General features: G+C 42.6%; 1 protein-coding gene across 1 annotated transcript in view; it reads right to left on the reverse strand.

Moving 5' to 3' along the window:
• Window positions 1-881: 881 nt before the first annotated feature.
• LOC306936158 (syntaxin-binding protein 4) overlaps window positions 882-22,339 on the reverse strand; it is a gene marked incomplete at its 5' end in the record, with an annotated part of 182,299 nt that continues 160,841 nt past the window's right edge. The window contains 6 exons of the mRNA XM_079519634.1: window positions 882-1,244; window positions 2,595-2,725; window positions 3,411-3,460; window positions 11,763-11,879; window positions 12,514-12,714; window positions 14,614-14,679. Coding sequence (XP_079375760.1) covers window positions 1,189-1,244; window positions 2,595-2,725; window positions 3,411-3,460; window positions 11,763-11,879; window positions 12,514-12,714; window positions 14,614-14,679 — 621 coding nt within the window. The 3' untranslated portion in view covers window positions 882-1,188. The remainder of the gene's footprint in view (window positions 1,245-2,594; window positions 2,726-3,410; window positions 3,461-11,762; window positions 11,880-12,513; window positions 12,715-14,613; window positions 14,680-22,339) is intronic.

Genomic DNA, 22,339 nt, shown 5'->3' on the forward strand with positions numbered 1-22,339 from the left:
TTCGTGCACACAAAAAATGCCAATTTTCAAGCTCACAACTGCTGTACGATGCATTGTGAGCTTGTAGATCTGCTATTTTGGATGCACACCGCACGCACCAAGGTTTATTGAGCTAAGATCACAAATTCTTAAATTTGATGGACTTATGAAATATTATTTAAACATACAGTGTTTTTTTTTATACATTTAACAAATGTACAATATATATATATACATGATTTCCTTTTATACAATATATGTTTTTTAAACATTTTAAAACATTTTCCCATGGACCACCTGCAATATGCCATGGACCTCTAGTGGTCCATGAACCACTGATTGAGAACCACTGTCTTATGTAGATAGTAACAGTAATGGTTAAAAAGAAAAGAAAAAAAGAAAAGAAAACATATTCTCACGCATATTTCGCACAGTTTTGGCAAGTTGCCCCCACCAGTATGGCTGCGATGCTGACCTATGAAGTGGCCAATGCGGCGTCTACGTGCATCTACATCTTACGGCTCTGACCACCACGTTCCGGCGGAATGCGAAAGATCGTCAGAATCTTTGTTAGAAAACAAGAGGGAAACCCTGTCGTAGATGTTTGCAGTCGCTCTGCAAAGCGCTCACACTCACTTAAGTTTCAGTTGTTTCAGTAATTTTCAAAAAGCAGTATTTATTATCATTATTATTATTTATTTATTTGTATTATTTATTTTTCTTGTCTGCCCCCCCTAAGGCGTAGTTTCTCAGCCTGTGGGTCTGGGACCCAAAAGTGGCGCGCGAGACATTTTCGTAAGGGTCGCAAACAAAGAACAACAGTGATAGAGGAATATTGCGTTTAAACCACTTAAGCCCTATATACTTAGTTGACCGGAGTCCCCCAGGGGTCTATACTAGGTCCCCCTTCTACTCTAAATATCTTTTGCCGGAAATAGGCAACCTAGAAGCTCAAAACGCGTCGCACTGCGACGCGTCCCAAGCTTGTAGATTGGCAGTGTCCGGCGAATGTCGGGGGTTTGGTGTGGTTGCGGTTTGTACGTCTGATCGGATTTGTTTCCTGAATTCATGGTCAACATAAAATTCGGGTCACAGTGCGGCGTCGGTTGGAGAAGTGGTGCTGTTTGTTTGTTCAGGGGGTGGAGATGCAGGTGGTGTCCGCTCTGTCAGTCAACGTTCCCCTCTGGGTGGCGGGCGTTTCCGCCTCGCCTACACGTGGCGCTTGCTTGCGTCCGGCCTCACCGATTCTGAGATGGTCGGTAACGCTGCGGGTGGAATAGTATTCGCGTTACTCACACATGCATACAATCCAAGATCAACATTATACATTTATAAATCTGAAATCCATAACTATTTGTTTTTGTCAAAAATAAGTGTATGGTAGAGTATGTTAAAGGAGCAATTCACCCCCAAAAAGCTTTTATTCAATCAATTACTCAACCCATGAAGCCTTGAATATTCCTGATCTACAGTAATATTGCAACATTTAATGTGTTGTTGTAAATAGTAGGCCTAGTGCAGGAACCAAAAGCCCAAAAGTTGACTATACCCCTACCCGGGGTATAACAAAACGAGACAAGGTTTTTTCATATCTTTAGGATGTCCCCTTCATGAAATGGATTGTAAAAGTTTTACTTTTACTGCAAAAGTCTTGAAATTGATCCATGAAGTGACTCACCACATAGGCAATAAAAAACGCCTATCTAAAAGAGGGAGTTCCAAGAAAATCCTCTGTCATTTTCTACCTGCTGATTGTTTTTACATCATACTTGCACAGATGGTCTACAGGTAGTGTGCCTACATCCCAGAACAATCAGAATGCCAATAGTTGGTTCTATTGTGATTGTGAATCAGCAGCCTTTTAATTAAGGCCTTGAAGGTGACTTTTCTGAGCAATATTCTCTTGTAATGTTGGTCCTACTCTTTATCAACAAAAATGTGACATTGTTCATATATTTAAGATGTCCTCTTCATGAAATGGATGGTCAGACGTACTTTTACTGCAAGTCATAAAATGCATCCATGAAGTGATCACCACTGCAAAAAACGCCTACCCTGAAAGAGGATCAATCCTTGTCATTTTGTACCTGCTGGTTGTTTTTACATCATACCTACAGTATACATATGCAGGCATGTGCCTCTGCACATGCCTGGGGGGCATGTGCTATATTTTTATGTTATTTTTATGTTTTATATTATATGATATATTTTTATGTTTACATGGTAATGAGAATTTATTGCTTATTTTACTGTCCAATGACACAGGCCAAGTTATTGTGGAACATACTAGTTGGTCATTTCTGAAGTGAAATGGCACAAGGGACACCCACCAAAAAAAACACCCCCCAAAATTGGTGCACGCTACACACGCACACGTGTGCCCTTTTCTGGGGTTTGGGCACGTGCCCCCTCAGTGCGCTCTGCCCCTAAAGCAACCAGGATGCCAATATTTGGTTCTACTGTGAATCAGCAACCTTTTACAGTATATAAGGCCTTATTATAGGCAGAAATAGTTAAATGTGGACTTTTCTGAGAAATATTCTCATATAATACTGGTGTAGAACAAAACTTGACCTTGTTGACCTTGACCTGTGTGTGTGTGTATGTGTGTGTACCTGGCTCATCAGTGCTGAGGTGACGGGAGCTCTCGACCAGTTCTCTGGCGACCACAGCCAGCTGGAAGGCGGGGTCAGGCAGCGGAGACGGAGCGTCTGGACTGTCTGTGATCGGAGATGACCTGTTACTCCTGAAAACACGCACGCACGCACGCACGCACACACACACACACACACACACACAGCTTCATTTGTATAGTGTTACAGTTCCAATTTTGTCTGCCCATTTCATTTTTATTGATAGTTTCAAGTGAAGATTGACAGGAAAGAGAGAGGGGGAGAGACATGCAGCATGAACGGGACTCGAACATGCAACGCGCTGGCAGGCCAGAGCCTATATGTGGCATGCGCCTGGACCACTAGGCCACCGGGCACCCCAGTCTGCTCATTTCTTTATGTCATAACCTTTTTTTCACTATTTTGCTTTTCCTGTATCATGGCTGAGTTCCTGATTGGATAAAATTGGTATCCCGAGTCCGATCTGAAAATGCATTTTCCGTTTAACAAAGAGCTGGAGAGACGTATACTCTAAACACTCTATAGCAACGATTACTATCAGAATAATAGAGCTATTTAACACTTATTTTAACCATAGAAAATCACTTTGATCAAGCTCAAAGTGTGTCCCTTCACATTACATTTCGAGCTTGTAGATCTGCTACTTTTGATACTTTTGTGTGACATTGTAGTATGATCAAGGAGAGCATTGATTTACAAGAAGAAGATTAAAACAGTAAAAGTTATGGAGAATAAGAATATGGAGATGAGAGGTAGAATATGGAGATGAAAGGCTATAATGTGTTGTCATCATCTTACCCGGTGTCCCCTCCAAACAAGCTCTGAGTGGTGAGCACTTTGTGGACATTCTGAGGAAGACAAAGAAGACACTTTGTGTTAAGGTGGCCTTACACTAGCCGATTTTTTTCAATCTGAAATCTGATAGCACCACACACTACAGGATAATCGGAGCGGGGCAGAGCAAATATCAAACATTCTTGATGTTGATCGGGCCGATCCCGATCGTGCTTTGAGCGGTCGGGCACCCCCCGAGCGTCAAAAATGCCAGATTATCGGCTAGTGTAAGGCCACCTTTAGTCATCATCATCAGTCATCTCACATCTCACATCAGTGGTTCTCAAAATACATATTTTTTCATGTGTAGGAGAATTCCGGACTAGCTGTTTTCTTACCGTAAAATAGTGATAATGTATCCATATATCAGTTGAAGGAGCAAAAAAGTATTCTAGTCTGAAGCACTACTAGTCTGTAGCACTACTAGTCTGTAGCACTACTAGTCTGTAGCACTACTAGTCTGAAGCACAACTAGTCTGTAGCACTACTAGTCTGTAGCACAACTAGTCTGTAGCACAACTAGTCTGTAGCACTACTAGTCTGTAGCACTACTAGTCTGAAGCACAACTAGTCTGTAGCACTACTAGTCTGTATCACTACTAGTCTGTAGCACTACTAGTCTGAAGCACTACTAGTCTGTAGCACTACTAGTCTGTAGCACTACTAGTCTGTAGCACTACTAGTCTGTAGTCTGTATCACTACTAGTCTGTAGCACTATTAGTCTGAAGCACTACTAGTCTGTAGCACTACTAGTCTGAAGCACAACTAGTCTGTAGCACTACTAGTCTGTAGCACAACTAGTCTGAAGCACTACTAGTCTGTAGCACTACTAGTCTGTAGCACTACTAGTCTGTAGCACAACTAGTCTGTAGCACAACTAGTCTGTAGCACTACTAGTCTGTAGCACAACTAGTCTGTAGCACTACTAGTCTGTAGCACTACTAGTCTGTAGCACAACTAGTCACCCGCTATCTATTTTGCGGACACCGGTATTTGCGTCTAGAGGTGTGGTCATGGGCGTGCTGGCACACTTTCCCCTAAATTGCAATTTTGGTCACACACATTTGGGAAGACGATACTGGAGTTTAAAAGCACCCGTAAGCCATATGCCAAATGGTACAAGTGAGACTTCAAGGCAGCAACGCAACACTCCATGTGCTATAGACCGTAAGGCTATGAAGCAATATAGAACTGGGCATAACGGGCAACAGATAAGGGATCTCTTAAAGGCAATGGCATGTGGCATGGTGATTGGTTTAATTATTGTATCGCCCAAACCACACCTATGCATAATATAACGGGTAACGGAGGTGTTTTAGGGATTTAGCCAGGTAACCAAAATACCAACTTTAGTGGGGGAACACCCCTTCCGCACTGCTAAATCCCCAAATTGTGTATTTAGAAAGCTTGAACGAAAATGGAGCCCCTAGTCTGTAGCACTACTAGTCTGTAGCACTAGTAGTCTGTAGCACTACTAGTCTGCCGCACTACTAGTCTGAAGCACTACTAGTCTGAAGCACTACTAGTCTGAAGCACTACTAGTCTGAAGCGCTACTAGTCACTGCAGTTGTGTTGTCGAGCCACCGGGGGGCAGTGCAGCTCCATTCCAGCAGAGCATTTAGAGGCAGTTGGACATGAATGTGAAGCGAGGTCATTTGTGCCAAATGTTCTCAAGGTTCACTAGTTTTATTGTCACTTACAAGCTGCAGCCAGTGACATTATGGCGACTATAGCAGCCCCCTCAACGGTGAACAAAAAATACAAGGACAATATCAAAGCTGTCATGAAGGCAAAATGGTAGCAGCGAGCAAAGCTGTAGCCTACAAAAAGAATTGAACGGAAAATAGGATACACATTAAATTAAAAGTACAAACATTACAACAAATCTATTCTAATAATTGTAGGCTACAGTCCATATATACACGTATATGGCCATACAGTATTTGATGCCACTAAATTCACACACGCACCACGCGCGCGCGCGCACACACACACACACACACACACACACACACACACACACACACACACACACACGCACACACACACACAAACAGGTTTTTACTCAGTAGAATTCATTTAAAATTAATGAGACCATAATTTACAAAAAAAACAAAAGAAAAACCAAACACATGATAATTGAAAGAACACTTTAAACCAGCGACTGAAAAAAATAAATAATACTAAGGTATAACAGAGTGTAAGAAATACCCATCTTCTGCAACCAGCAGGTGGGGGAAATAGTGCCACCTTCTAGGCCATTAATGGGAACTGCGACGTTTACTATACTTCCGCACTTGCTTAATTTCCCAGATCAAAAGGTTGTCGCGCGGTCAAAGGTCAAAGTACGAGTGAGACACTCAATGGACGCATTTTAGTTTGTATCGTGCGTGCGAGTTCTTTCGTTCGCTCGTGCATGTGCGTGCTGCATTGCTGTATAGGTGGAGTGAGCGTTGCAGTAGAATACGGAACGCAGTGGATGTACTCGTGGCTGTGGCGCCTCAGGCACACACACACACACACACACACACACACACACACACACACACACACACACACACACACACACTTAGCTGTCAGCGGAGCTGTGTGTCCCCTTCACCCAGGAGGACTGTCACTTCGCTGTGGGGGAGAAACCTATCTCCACATTTCAACTTTCTATTTTTTGTAAATGAATGTCCTACTTCATCACGCAAGAGTGACGCGCAAAAGCAGTGAAAATAGCAGATCTACAAGCTCGACGAGTAGTGAGCTTGTATGTAGATCTTCGCAGTCGGGTATAGATACCTCTGTTCTAACTTCCCCCCCTGTAATTGAATGCCTTACTTGATCATAAATAATACAGCGTCACAAAAGTAGCACATCTACAGATCTGCTACTTGTGCTGTTTTTGAATTTGAATCCTGAAAAGTAATAGTTTTGGATATGAGGTTTCCACCCGACAGAGAGAGACGAGATCGGCTTTTTACACTTTATAAACAATAATAATAATAACAATAATAATAATAATAATAATAATAATAATAATACTAATAATAATACTAATAATACTAATAATAATAATACTAATACTAATAAAAAAATAAACTGTTTGGACATACAAGGTTTGCATTCGACTAAGACGACTTCCTGCGCTGCATGGGTTCACATTGGGGACGTTGCTATCTGCTCTGCTATTTCCCCGCAGTGCCAGAAGTCTCCATTGCAGTTAGAACTGCAGATCCACCCCGCAATGTTCCACCGCAATCTGAAGACGCACCTCTTCAAACTACACCTTATCCTGTAGTAGCAGTTGACCTATAGCCTTGACGACCATGGCAGACTTATATGCAAATGTCAAAATGTAATTGAGATGTTGTGTAATTTAGACATTACACAACGTTATTTAGACAGATGCTATAGGCTCAATGTTATCCTATTACATTTAGAACATTTCCCCCCCTAAAAAACTAAAAGAATCCTGACATTTTCCAAAAAGTGAAACTGTAGCCTATATCTACATTGTGAGCTTGTACCTTGAAATACAGTTTAAGTTGAAGTATTCATCATATTATAATGATGCAAGTTTTGCTCCCAATAGTTCCTTCCTAGAATTGTAGTGGAGGGAAAGTCATTAGCTTGCAAAATCCCCAAAACTCAAAGAATATACTGTACTTAAGCATAAAACTCAAGTAACTGTCCACCACTGATCTGATCTGATGTTCTCTGCCACTCCCTCGCCGTGGAAGAAGTATCTTAACCCATTTAGACCTGCGGCCGATTCTACAAATCGAAAATCCTATCCTATCTATAAATAAAAATACATCGCATGGATGCACCTGGGACGTATCTTCAGTGATGTTTCCTGAGGTCAACGGGGTTTCGGGTCTTCCAACATTATACCCCTCACTCAGGCGACCCAGCCGGGGTTGATCAAATCCCGACTTACGTCCCAGTAGCTACCCTTGATCAGTCCATCAGGGAATGAGCAAGGCCACACAATCTGTTGCTCCGGAATTACTCTGCCGGTACTGGGAGAACCAAAATCTGGCGCGTGGAAGGAAGAAAGAAATCTATCTAAGAAATCTATCTAAATCCTAAAAGTCTTCTATGTCAGTGGTGCTCAACCATTTTCATGTCAAGGACCCCCAGAATGATCTGTATTTGGCCACCGACCACCATCTGAAATTATGTTGTTCCAGGGACCCCCCCCCCCCCCCAGAAGCAAAGATTTGAGTTACAAACTTTCACTTGAATATATATATATTCAAATATTTGCGCCACATTTTCACGATTTTTCAAAAATAGCAGATCGACAAGCTCATAGCGCTATGAGCTTGTAGATCTGCTATTTTTCAATAGCTAAAGTATAACATAATGCTTAAAACACCAAAAGACTTGAGGCAGAATCGACAAATGTCGTCAAACTGTGTTCTGAAAAATACAACTTTTTCACCCCCTAAATTATATAGATATTTGGCCGTGGAACCCCATATCAAAATATTTTGTTCCAGGGACAGTCCAGAAGCAAAGATTTTAGTTGAAAAATTAGATTTTTCAGTTGTATTTTGGCTATTTTTGAGTAGCCAAAGTATAAAATAATGGTTAAAGTGGTTCAAATATAGCTAATCTAAAATGATAGTGATATGTTCACGGTTTTAATGCGTTAAGGGAAGACCAACATATCCCACAGTGGAGAAGGAAGTGAATAATCTGTGTGTCCTGCAGTGACCACATGCATAATTACACTCCTGTCTGTGAGGAGCCAACTGCTTTCTACTGCCGCTGGGTGGTCTCTCTCTCTGTGTGTGTGTGTGTGTGTGTGTGTGTGTGCGTGCGTGCGTGCCACACACAAGGGGTGTGGCCATGCAGGATCACTCTCTGCTTCCTTCTGAAGGATGATTTAAGGGGAGTTCACACGGAGTACGATAGCAATAACACAATGCTGAACAATAACCCTCTGCAAGACAGTGGAGACATGCACATCAGAGAGAGAGAGAGAGAGAGAGGGGGGACGGGACGTGCTGAAATAATCAGATTGTTAATTTTAAAGAGGCGAGATAGGTGCAGCCAATGCCAGCTAGCCTACCAGTTATAGCGTTAGCTTTATTCATAATTGTCTCCTCATCTCCATTAACGATAACAAAACAATCACTGATTCAGAGGGCGAACGAGACCGATTGCATCCCAGATGTCCTTCTGGTGGATTTTGATTGGCTGTCAGTGTGTTTTATCGCGCATGAAATCACTTTGAAAGTGGTCCAAACGATATTGTTCACCAGCACCGTTGTCGCTGTGGTAGACTGAGCTATCATGATTTTTAACCCAAGAAGACCAGAGGCCGATTCTAATGTCTTCTAAATCAGTAGTTTAAAAAAAAAGCCAAGGACCCTCAAAATGATAATGTATTTGGCCACAGACCCCCATCTGAAAATGTTTATTGCCAGGGACTCCCAGAAGAGAAGATTTGTGTAAAAAAAGTTTTCTAAAAGTGTATATTGCTATGAATATAAAATGACACAGACTCTTGACACAGCTCACATCATCATCATCATCATTTTTCGACCGCGGTCGAGATCATGGATTTCATAATGCCACGCCAGACTTTCCGGTCCTTCATTGCCATCCCCAGTTCCTGCTTACTGATGCATGTGTCAATAGCGATGACATCAGGAAACGACAGTCTTCTACCTCTGGTCTGCTTTGAGGCAGGATTCCAGAGAAGAAGGGAAGATATAACCTCATTGTCAGCTCTGTAGCAGTGGCCGGCAAACTGTGTTCTTCTGGATCGGACTAAAGGCAAATATAAATCAGGCATTGCAGAGTGGGAAATACAGTACTTAGTCAGTTCACATTCTCTGCTTAAAGGGTAAAAAAATAAATACTAGATCTGTTTGGACTCATGATGACTCATAATGAGTTGCATTGTGTTGTGTTGTGTTGTGTTGTGTTGTGTTGTTGTGAAGATGACTCTGATGGGAGCCTGGTTGGTTAGCATTACCATAGCGGCTATGAGTCATAGTCCATTACAGTGTGGTGAGTTCCTATGGCCTGCGGGGTCGAGAGTCATAGTCCATTACAGTGTGGTGAGTTCCTATAGCCTGCGGGGTCGAGAGTCATAGTCCATTACAGTGTGGTGAGTTCCTATGGCCTGCAGGGTCGATGATTCATAGTCCATTACAGTGTGGTGAGTTCCTATAGCCTGCGGGGTCGAGAGTCATAGTCCATTACAGTGTGGTGAGTTCCTATGGCCTGCAGGGTCGATGAGTCATAGTCCATTACAGTGTGGTGAGTTCCTATGGCCTGCAGGGTCGAGAGTCATAGTCCATTACAGTGTGGTGAGTTCCTATAGCCTGCGGGGTCGAGAGTCATAGTCCATTACAGTGTGGTGAGTTCCTATGGCCTGCAGGGTCGATGAGTCATAGTCCATTACAGTGTGGTGAGTTCCTATGGCCTGCGGGGTCGAGAGTCATAGTCCATTACAGTGTGGTGAGTTCCTATGGCCTGCAGGGTCGAGAGTCATAGTCCATTACAGTGTGGTGAGTTCCTATGGCCTGCAGGGTCGAGACTGTCCGTGAGGAAAATTAGCAAGAGGCACAAACTCGACTTTACTTCCTGTATCTGCGTGAAGGGGGCGGGACAATATTAGGAGACGGGAAGAATGTTGGAGTCTATTCATTTCCAATGGGAGAATGAACGTGAACACAGCTTATGAACCATTCCTTAACTCCATGGTCACTGAACTAAATACTGGACCCAATCATCACAAGGCATAGAATATTTCCGAGATATTCATACTAAAATGGCTTCTTTTAGCGAGACAAATCAGGAGAAAATCTACTTTGTTATCGACCTTTCTTTATCCCAGCAACAAACTCTCGCGAGATTTGAGAGGAGTCAGGAAGCCTCTGTCTGTCCATCTGCAATTTGACGGACAACACATAGGGGGCTCTGGCCCCATATTTAAGATGAGAATATGTGATATATGAATATTATAACGTAAAATGAATGGACATATTAAAAGTGAAATAAAATGTGTGTTCCAATGCTTAATAATAATATAATTTTCCATAACTGTCTTAGACTCTTGGTTGATGGGGGCTGATTTCTGTTGTCAGCCTGGGAGAGGGAGGGTGGTGGGAAGGTTGGGGAGAAGCAAACCACGCCTACTTTATTTAGGAGACCATTTGTAGGCTTTGTGTACCATTTCGCCTCTAGTGGCTCCAATGAAGTTCACCCATCTTTTTTTTTTTTTTTAAGATATTCTTTTTGCGGCTTACGCCTTTTATTGGTTTTTGAAGGGACAGACAGTAGGCTGACAGGAAACGGGAGAGAGATGGGGGAAGACATGCAGTAAAGGCCGTGTCGGGCTCGGGAGTCGAACCCGCGGCACACTGCGACTGGATTACCAGTCGGGTGCCCAGACGGTTACGCCACCGCCTGGGCTAGTTCACCCATCTTCATACATAGACCATCTTTGGCATTATACATCCCACCACATTACATGTTCAACGGCAAATACACATGAATTTGGGGGTCCTTGACATGAAAAGTTTTGAAAACGGGGGCACGGTGGCACAGTCGGTAGTGCTGTCGGTTTGATTCCCGCTGGGGACGCTGTGGGCGATGGGGGCGTGTTCCCTCCTCCGCGTCATCAGTGCCCATTCCCGAGGTGGGGTTGGCGAAAGGGCTTTTCTCTGTGGAGTTTGCATGTTCTCCCCGTGTCCCCTAGGGTTGGTACCCTCACAAAAACATGCAGTAATCCTGGTCTCTAAAACTACCTCCCCCTGGCCAGCCGGGGCGCCTGATGGAGGGGAAAGGAACTGGTCGGAATAACGTGTTCCTTCCACGCGCTACGTCCGGCTGGGGAAACTCTCCCCTGTCAGGTGAAAAGAAGCAGCTTGGACTCCTCAGGCATAGAAGGAGGCATGAGGTCAGTCCGCTGCCCCCCCAGGTTGGCAGAGGAAGTGTAGCGCCCAGGATTACATTAGATAATTGGCACTGGGTGAAAAAACTGGGTTGCAAAATCGTGGGATAAAATTATAAAACAAAAAAAAGTTTTGAAAACAGAAAATACACTAGTATAGAGCCCTGAGGGACTGCCATATCCCTACATGGCAGTCCCTCAGAGCTCTCAGGGGTATTTTCTGTCTTTTCAGTTGAAGTCTGTTCTGTTCTGTTCTGTTCTGTTCTGTTCTGTTCTGTTCTGTTCTGTTCTGTTCTGTTCTGTTCTGTTCTGTTCTGTTCTGTTCTGTTCTGTTCTGTTCTGTTCTGTTCTGTTCTGTTCTGTAGATAGATAGATAGATAGATAGATAGATAGATAGATAGATACGTGCCTGTGCGAAGCCCAGCAGTTTCCTGTTAGAGATCTCCAGGTGTTTGCGGCTCAGCTCAGATCGTCTCAGCTGGCTGTCGATGTTCATCAGCCTCCTGTTCAGCTCCGCTACATCTCCCTGAAACAACAATATACCACCTTAATAAACCTCTCCCTGAAACAACAATACTTATACCACCTTAATAAACATCTCCCTGAAACAACAATACTTATACCACCTTAATAAACATCTCCCTGAAACAACAATACTTATACCACCTTAATAAACATCTCACTGAAACAACAATACTTATACCACCTTAATAAACATCTCCCTGAAACAACAATATACCACCTTAATAAACATCTCCCTGAAACAACAATACTTATACCACCTTAATAAACATCTCCCTGAAACAACAATACTTATACCACCTTAATAAAAATCTCCCTGAAACAACAACACCTTCATAAACATCTCCCTAAAACAACAATAATCTTGTAGGTACTGCGTTACTGCTTGCTACCGAACCTGGCTCTTTGGCCGACTGGTAACGCATGCGCCTCGTATCTATGCTGTATAATCAATGTACCAAGGGAAACAACCTCGGCCCCTTGGGTGTCTGACAATGTGTATTCAAAATGTAGTTGAATTTGAATTTGGTTTACAACCTTGGTAGCCTCCATGCTACGTGGATGCCCATACCTTGGTCTATACATACAACCTTGAGAGACGAGGGTCTACCTATCCTGAGAAGCAAGGGTCCACCTACCTTGGTAGCCTCCATGCTGCGTGGATGCCTCTTGCTGCCAGCCAGCTGGGTCTTCAGGTCGCTGATCTCGGCCTCCAGCAGCTGGACCACCTCCTCATAGTCCTGCTCAGCGCTGTTAGCCCTCCTCTGCACCGCCCCGCCCTCCGCCACCTGCAAACGACTCTTCAAGCGTTGGTTCTCCTCCCCCGTCAGGCAAGCTCTCTGGAATACCGACCACACGCAGGGTCAGGGTTTACAGGGATAACACACAGTGCTTCTCACAGTTACAGGGGGTCCCCAGCAAAATGACTTAATGTAGGTATACTGTATAACAGGTAGTTCCGACCAAGCAATCTGATTGGTTGAAATAGGCTCTCTACCCGTGCTTAAACCATGATGGAACACCTAGCCCTGGGACAAATCACATTTAAAAAAATCACTCCACAGTCCACACCTGATCAGACCAGCTGCACGCCTGCACCGCGCTCTCCTAGCCTACTGGAGGGAACACCCAAAACAACAGCCCGTTCAGAAATGGATAATATTGTTCATTTTGGTTGTAAGCTTGTAGATCAGTTATTTTGGCCACGCGACACAGTGTTTTTGGTAACTGTTGTATAATGGCTTCACTTCAGTGATGCTTGCAGAACTCGACTACGTCTCATTCCTGACCGCATGACTGTCGTGCCAATAATCACGGTAAAGCACGCCCTGTGAGCGTATAAATTGGTTGTCTTCAAACAATCTTGCGCATTTTAAAAAAATTGAATATTTGTGATTTTGTTTTTTGGCACACAATATTTTCAAATGGGGTTCCATGATCTGTGGCCAAATATTACTTTTATGAACCACTGAGCTAACACGGCATAACTTTCAAATGGGGGTCCATGATCTGTGGCCAAATATTACTTTTATGAACCACTGAGCTAACACGGCATAACTTTGTTATGACATTGCATTGTTAAAATAAATAAATGATATTTAATAAAGCTCTATATTGTGATAGTATTCATTGCTATTGTTTGTTCAGTAACAGATTTCTCCCTGTCTCTCCAGCTAGTAAACAATGACAATGATTACTATGGAATACAGCGTTGTTATTCTTTTAACAATAGAGTATGCATATGCATCACTTTTCTACCGGGACACGCCCACCTCATCTAGACTGAGTGGCAAAACATTGAGTAGCATGGAGTGTTGGAGTTCGGAAGCGCTCGTTGGAAATCACTCAACGGTCCTGCATACCACCTGTTTCTAAATTGTTTCTAAATTGTTTCTAAATAATGCAGAAGGCAGTGGGATGAGCAAACAACAGCAAACACTTCGGAGTGCTAGCTATTTTCTTTCTTTCTCATTGTTGTCTACACAGTAGTGTGCCGCTGCTACTTCTTACTAAAGTCACGTCACGTCACGATAGGCAGGCAACGCAGGGGGGTGATTGACAGCTGTGACAGCCAATCGCTGGGTCCACTCAGGTAATAGAGCGTCGCAGTCCCGCCCCCTCGAGAGACCCAGAAAATAAATCCCTGTTCATTTTCCTCTTACACTTTTCAGAAAGTATTTATTTAAAGATGTTTACGCCGCGGACAAAGCCAACTCTTGTCGTGACAAATCATGACAATAAACACAATGTTTTGGGCCAAACAAATAATTACAAAGAAGAAAAACACTAGAAAGTAGTGTTTTCTAGTCTTTAAATAAATACTTTTTGAAATGTCTATGGGAAAAATGCATTGGGATTCATTTCCTGAACCGAGACATACGGTAACGGTTACCGGAGTCACTTCTTGTGGATGTAACCGTGAACGAGCCGGGTCCGGGTCAGATCCCGGATATTTCCGGGTCTCGGGTTTACCCAAAGACCCCTACTTCTTGGTGCGATGATGTCACAGGCATAGCCTCTATAAACTTCTTGTTTTACCCGAAATATATCACTTACAGAACATTTAACACAATTATTCAACAAGCTGAACAATAGATTTGATTGTTGTGGGATATGAAAGTGTGCAACAGTAAGCCTACATATTTATAGCCTATTTTGTCTCAGAGGGAGAACGAAACTCACCATCCTAAAAATGTTAACAAGTTCTACCTGATAACAAAGACCTCTCCTCTCCTCACCTCAGAGGTTTTCTGCAGCTCGTCCTCCAGGGTCTTCTTGCTGTGCTCCGTGTCCTTCAGTATGACCTGCAGCACAGGGGGACAAGGAGGACAGTAGCACAGTGGGACAAGGAGGACAGTAGCACAGTGGGACAAGGAGGACAATGACATATGTATTTTTACTTATAATTTCTTGAATGTATTTGTGTTTTTAATGTTTTTATTTTTTGTTGTGGTATTGTTATGTTTGTTGTGGACCCAAGGAAGAGTAGCTATACTACTTTGGTGGCAGCTAATGAGGATCCAAATGAATAAAGAATTAAGGAGGACAGTAACACAATCAGACAGTGGAACATTGTGTTTGTTGAGTTAGGCTGGACTCACACTACAGGACTTGGCAGCAGCGCTTTTCACAAGTTGCAGATGGGAAAGTGATTTCCGAGTTAGACCAGTATGGAGTGTATTACAGTAAAGGTCCTTGCAGTCTGGACACGTTTTTCAGAAATCAGGAAAAAAATCTGAAAAACGCACCAGTGTGCATGCAGGGACCTTAAGTGGGATGTGATGAGGGCATGAATGACCTTTTCTAGATCAACAACGGGCACTAATTTAGGACAATTTACTTAGCTGCCTGCTACCACTTCACTACCCATTCCTAAATTGAATATGACCTGCAACACAGTGGGACAATACGGCACTTTTCTCCAGGACAAAACTCGGTGTTGTCAAACAAAGCCAGTGTCTACAATCAGAGTGACACACACTGTATCAATGACAGCTTCAGCCGTTAAGGGATGATGGAAATCAATACAGCGACGCAAACCTGCAAGGACTGCATGATGTAGTCTCCAATAGATCAACCTTTATTTTAGAGCCCTCATTTATAACACTGCTGAGCCCACGGCCAAGTTAGAAAATGTATTAACCAGACTAAAAAGCAAAAACAAAAGGAAGATAAATGAAACAACATAAACAACAATAACATTTTAAATAATATTGTGCTGGTGTTCATGTTTTAAAGATTCTGGCCCTTCTGGGGACCTTGACCCAGCCAAATTATCGACAGTTAGGAACCAAATGGACCCGTATGGGTCTGTAACTCTGAGAGCGTACAAATGGAACCATTAGTTCCATTTTGCACCCTTTCAGAGTGAAACTAATACAGAATGATACTACAATGTAGATTCGGCTGGTACATTTTAGAACCCCCCCAAGGAACCCTGAGAGTGCCTGGTAGACGGATGTTGGACCAAATCAAAACAGTAATATACGGAAACATCTGCTGTGACCAGCTCAGGGCTCCATACCACTGCTCATTTTAAGACCAACAACAGCCATTAAAATACAAATGAACCCAATAGTGTGGGTACTGGGTGGGAAAATTACAACTGTGTTGATTGTGAACATCTGCAGCAATGAGATATAGCATTATGTTCTGTGTTATAAAATAGAACAGGGGTCTTTGTTTCAGGCCCAATGACCCCTTAGGTGAGAGAGAGATGAACACATATTCTACATAAAATATATGTATAAAATTGGTTGAAGATTTAACGTTTTTTCAGATAGCTTCATAGACTTGTTTGACAGCACTACCATCGCTAGAGGTCAAGCCCGAAGAGGCTTGACCTCTTCGGGCAGGGTCGACTCTTTTGTGTGCATGCATGGTTGGCTGCGGGAGTACAGACAACCCCTTCGGCCAATCAGCATAACAAACTCCAGTCTCCAACCAGCTATTTAAAGAGGAGACGCTGTGAAGGGAGGGGCTTTTATGGCTTGTCCCCATCTCATCGCTGCTTAAAGCTATATTTTTGTATGTTTTTATTGGTTATACGTTATCATCTTTATTAATAGGTGGAATTCATGTTAATGTGTTTTTTGTCAATACGTAATACACATGACCTTCAACTTTTTCGGCTTTCGGCTTATGGTTAGAAATGGACATGGTGTGTGTGTGTGTGTGTGTGTGTGTGTGTGTGTGTGTGTGTGTGTGTGTGTGTGTGTGTGTGTGTGTGTGTGTGTGTGTGCGTGCGCGCGTGCTCATGCATTCATGCGTTACTGTACGTCACGAACGCATCGGAACGTGGCAAAATGCAGAATTAGTTTATGATTTATGAAGGAAAATATTGGTGCCAAGATGGAAAACTATTATTATTGCCATGATAGAACATATTGTTTATAGCGGTGGGGGGAGGGGGGAATCGATTCATGTGAAGAATCGCAATTCTAGGAAAAATAACCAATCTACAGGCGCTCGGGGGGTGCAGTGGTAAAAGTGCCTATAGCTGCCCACCAACACAGAGGTTGGGGGTTCAGTAGGACATGGGTTACCAAACTTCTTAGGCCGCGGCCCCCAAAATACTCATATTTGAACTGGGGACCCCCAACCCTGACAAGCACTTGGAATTGTAGGCATTACATTTAGTTTGACTCGGTTCCACTAATAAACATTGTGAAAAAAGCCGATCTACAAGCTCACTGCAAGGCATTGTTAGCTTGTACAGTAGATTGTCTATTTTCACAATGTTTGCCTCTTTCTTATGTGATATTTGACAATTTGGCCAATTTGTTATTAAAAAGGTCTTAAACGTCATTAAATTGTAACTTTTGAAATGCACCCTGTATAGTAGGCATGTGGATCTCCATCACTGAGGACGATTCGATATGCATCTCGATACACTGCCAGTGATATTAAAGGTCATATAGACAACTTTTAAGCCAACATTTTAAATATTCATAAATCTATTTTTTTGGCCTTTTTTCACTCTATCTTCCCCTATAATATATTATGATGCTGGGGTGTTCTCCTGCAACCCAGCAGTATTATAATGAAAACGCGATGCAATTGCTATGTATAATATATTGTATATCCCCATATCTTAGTTTTACCAACATTGTTCATGTGAAATAGTAATAGTATGATTATTTATTGAACCTCCGGGTACATGTGCATGTTCCTCCAGACCTCGCTCCTGACGCTGCTCGATTCCACCCGGGGAGAACTCGGAGGATCCGAGATCATCCGACAGAACGTCGGACCCCCCACCAAATCTCCTGGTTACATCAATATCGTTCATGTGAAGTGGGTTGCATGTGCTTATTTGTTGAAATGGTGGAAGTCGCTATAGTGAGTCTGTCACCACCGCGGAGACCGCGGCTGCCTGCCGGCTTAAAGCCTGCATTCACCTATTAGTTTGCATTGCACAGTGCGCTCATGATGAATGATGAATTCCTGTTCTGTCTATAGAAGTGTCTATTTGTACGTCTCTAAATGTTTTGATGATTTGAACATGGTGGACCCTATTGGAAACAAGTGTAATGCTTAATTGGGTCGTCCACTCACAGTTAACAGCCTTTGTATTGAGTTTGTGCTTGAAATGTACTGTAATTCTGCAAACTGTTAATAAATTCTTCAATCAATCAAAAAAAACTCAAAGTGCACTATTTCTGAACGCGCCCAATATGTTGAGAGCCAGTGAGTCTCGGTCTCTGCCACTCTGGACCTTGTCTTCTCCCTAGGCTTGGATATCCATGACGTCTGCACTGAGGAACTCTCTGTGACAGATCACTATTTTATTTCCTTTAATTTGTCCTTTAATACTAATTATCCAATCAGCAAGAGAGAGAAGCTCTCACGCCTAATAAATGAGTCCTCCACTGAGAATTTTGCTTCAGCTTTTGACAGCACACTAGTTTTAGAACAGCCTTCAACAGACACTGAAAGTTTGATTAACTCTTTCAACTCGCACTGTTTGGCCATTCTAGATAAGGTTGCTCCCCTAAAAACCCGATCTGTCCCCTCTGTTAACTCCTCCCCTTGGTTAACTGAGGCAACTCGCTCCTTCCGAAGGAAATGTCGGAAAGCTGAACGCCTCTGGAAAGCCAACAAGCTCCAGGCTGACCGTATCACGTTAAGGGAGCTGTTGATCCAGTATAACAGTCTCGTCAGGGATGTGCGGGCCTCTTATTTCGCCAACATTATCGCCTCTAGCAAGAGAAATCCTAAAATACTGTTCAACACAATCAACAATATTGTCAGCCCTGCCCCTCCCACCATCACAGTCTCTTCTAACAAAGACTGTAATGATTTTCTGTTATTTTTCATACACAAGGTGCACACAGTAAGAGCTAGCATTACCCCTTCCTCCTCCCCCCTCCCCCCTTGTCTTACCCGGCAGTCAACCCTTTGCAGTTTCTCCGCCATCTCCCTGCAAGAATTGACTGACCTTGTGAGGTCGATGAAGACATCTTCCTGTCCGCTAGATGTCCTGCCCACATCAATGCTAAAGGATGTCTTTTCATCTGTAGGCCCCTGCCTACTCTCTATAATAAACTCATCACTAACATCCGGCCGTGTTCCATCTAATTTAAAAAAGGCAATCATTCAACCACTCCTCAAAAAAACAAATCTGGACCCATCCCTCCCAATAAACTACAGGCCAATATCAAAACTATCTTTCATATCTAAGGTTTTGGAAAAGGCAGTGGCCAATCAGCTCACAACCATATTAAATCAACACAATATCTGCGACAAATACCAATCAGGCTTCCGTAAAATTCATTCCACAGAAACAGCTCTACTTAGAGTATCAAGTGACATCATGATGTCATCCGATGTTGGTGATTGCTCCATCCTGGTGTTGCTTGATCTAAGTGCAGCCTTCGACACCGTAGACCATCGTATTTTAATTGACAGGCTCAGGACGTGGGTTGGTGTCTCCGGGACCGCCTTAGATTGGTTCCAGTCCTATCTTTCAGACAGGAGCTTCTCTGTGGCCGTTGGTCCCTACTCCTCTGAGTCCTCTACACTGTCATGTGGCGTTCCACAGGGATCGGTCCTAGGCCCACTTCTATTCGCTCTATATTTACTTCCCCTAGGTCCAATAATAAGCAGCTTTGAGGGTATCTCCTATCACTGCTATGCCGACGACATACAGTTGTACTGCTCATTCAAGCCAGATAAGATCGACATAATCAACACTCTCCATGAATGTCTAGCGGCCATCAAAAACTGGATGGCCAGCAATTTTTTGCAACTAAATGCAGAAAAAACCCAAGTTTTAATTGTTGCCCCAGATAAAGTTGCTGCAGATGTTTCCAACCACCTCGGGTCACTAAAATCTAACATTTGCTCCAACCCTAGAAACTTAGGAATTATCCTAGACCAGGCAATGCTTCTGGATAAGCATGTTAGGTCCGTTTCCAGTGCCTGTTTCTTCCACCTTCGCAATATAGCCAAACTTAGATCTGTTGTTTCACACCCGGAGTTAGAAATGATCATCCATGCATTTATATCATCACGTCTAGATTACTGTAATTCCCTTTTCACATGTCTCTCCAAATCCTCATTAGACCGTCTGCAACTGGTTCAGAACGCTGCTGCCAGATTGCTGACCAGCTCCAGGAGATCCTGCCACATCACCCCCATCCTGTTGTCCTTGCACTGGCTCCCAGTAAAGTATAGAATTAATTTTAAAATCCTTGTCATCACACACAGAACCCTCCATGGCCAGGCACCCCCATATATCTCTGACTTACTCCACCCATATGTTCCCAGAAGGTCTCTGAGATCCTCATCCCAAGCCCTGCTGGTCGTTCCACCCACAAAATTAATAACTAAAGGTGATCGAGCCTTTGCCAGTTTTGCCCCCAGGTTATGGAACAACCTCCCGGATCACCTGAAATCGGTGGCCTCTGTGGACCTTTTTAAAAAGCTTTTAAAGACCCACCTTTTTAGACAGGCCTTTGCAACGTAGTACTGTACTGATTTCTTGATTTTTACCAGTGCCATTTGCTCTGTCTTCTTTTTCTTTGCTTTATTCTTATTATTTTTATTCTTAATATTTACTTTTACTACCATTGACATGTTTTGTTTTTATTGTTGTGAAGCACTTTGTGACTATGATGTCTGTGAAATGTGCTCTATAAATAAAATTTACTTACTTTACTTACTGCCTCCGCCACTTCCTCATTTGCGACTACGGGACTCGTGTGATATTGCGATTATGCTATACTCTTAAAAAAAACATGACAACTCAATGTCATTGTAACTATCGATAGAATTTCATAAATGACTGATGGATAATTTGGAATTATTAAGATTTAATTGTTTGTGGATTTGTTTACATGTTCCCAATGACTTAAATCTTATGCCCCATGCCCTGCAATAATTATGAATCGGTACATGTGCCCTAGGCCTTTGTATCTTCATGCCCTATGGTCCCACTGATTTTAATTCTCCCCCAGTCAGCGAGTAAGATATAGAATTGTTATTTCCCGTTTATCTGCTCCTCTCTGTGGAAAACATGTTATTTTGGCCTTGGTGCTTTCCCGTAGCAGACAAGTAGTCTCCAACTAACTTGACTAGAACCCAGTTATGGACTCCAAATTCACCCTTAAACTACATATCCCATGCATTATGCTTCCTGGTTTTGACAGGATGTATGAACTTCCCTGGTTATTTGACACGTTGCTCTTAGTGTTCTCAAATCTTGATTAAAATGATATATAAACCGTCTCCATTTTGCGAGACGGAGAGAGACATTTTGTAATTGGCTGTATGAGGATCTGTTCTGTACTCTCCGAACTAAAATCAATTGACAAAACCATATACGCTCCTGACTGGACAATCATTTCTTTCTGTGGACTCCTCTATTCTATTTGGGTATTTAAAGGTATTTTTTCTAAGAGTATTTCCTGCTTAAGGTAACATTTGGATATTGATCATTCTCTTAAAAGTATTCCTGTTAAAGCTAATTAGTAACTTTATAATATAAAAGGTTTAAAACCACTTTTTGTAACTTGTTAGAGGCTCTCTGCCTAGATTTTGGGTATTTTTTTGTACTCTGATTACTTTCAAAAGTATTTTTACAGTTCCGGAGTTTCTTGCTCTGGCTATCGAAGTAGTAAAAGTAATCAGTAGTCTTTTATATTAGCATTATTAATTAGGGTAATTATATATTTATCCATTAATGACATATTTAGACATACGAGCGCAAATATCCAATGCGTCCTTCCCATCAGCATCAACAACCGCCTGAAGTGACCTGGCTCGGCCAATAGAATGACGGGGGAGGGGGGGTGGAGCCAGATTTCAATTCTGTTTGAAAACATCAGTCACTTCTGTGGATGAACACTGGAAGTTGTCTATATCTGTAAATATTAGCGATTGAGGCCCCTAGTGATACGAGTCACCCCTGTTCCCGATCCAATGCGATGCGATGTGGTGTGATTCAACACAATGCAAAGAATTGATATTAAAGACCACGTTAGTTTCTAACGTTAGGGTCCTCAGCATTATAACACGAGGGCTACCAAACATTTGTATGATAGGAACCTTTTTTTTTTTTTTGCTATTTTCGGCAAGTTTGATGTAGATGAAAAAATCACACCCGTGTGAACTGAGTGGTGTAAGGTTTTATATAGCATGATCAGCTGTGGTCTGACGTAATGTCTGACGTAATGAAATAAGGTAAGGTATTATGTAGCCTGATCAGCTCTGATCTGACGTAATGAAATCACACCCGGATGTGATTTCACAACTGGCTTTTTCTGTGCAGAGAAAATGACCATGGTTGCTACGGTCATCCAGTTCACCCGGGTGTGATTTAATTACGTCAGAAATTATTTTGAACATAGCAACCATGCTCATTTTTTTCTGCACACAAAAGCCAGTTGTAGGAGTGGTTTACACCACTCAAAAAAGAGAGAGCTGGCAGAGTACAGAGCCAAAGGTCAATTTTTTATAAGT

Source organism: Electrona antarctica (genome assembly GCF_951216825.1).
Source record: "Electrona antarctica genome assembly, chromosome: 14".
Lineage (NCBI taxonomy): Eukaryota > Metazoa > Chordata > Actinopteri > Myctophiformes > Myctophidae > Electrona > Electrona antarctica.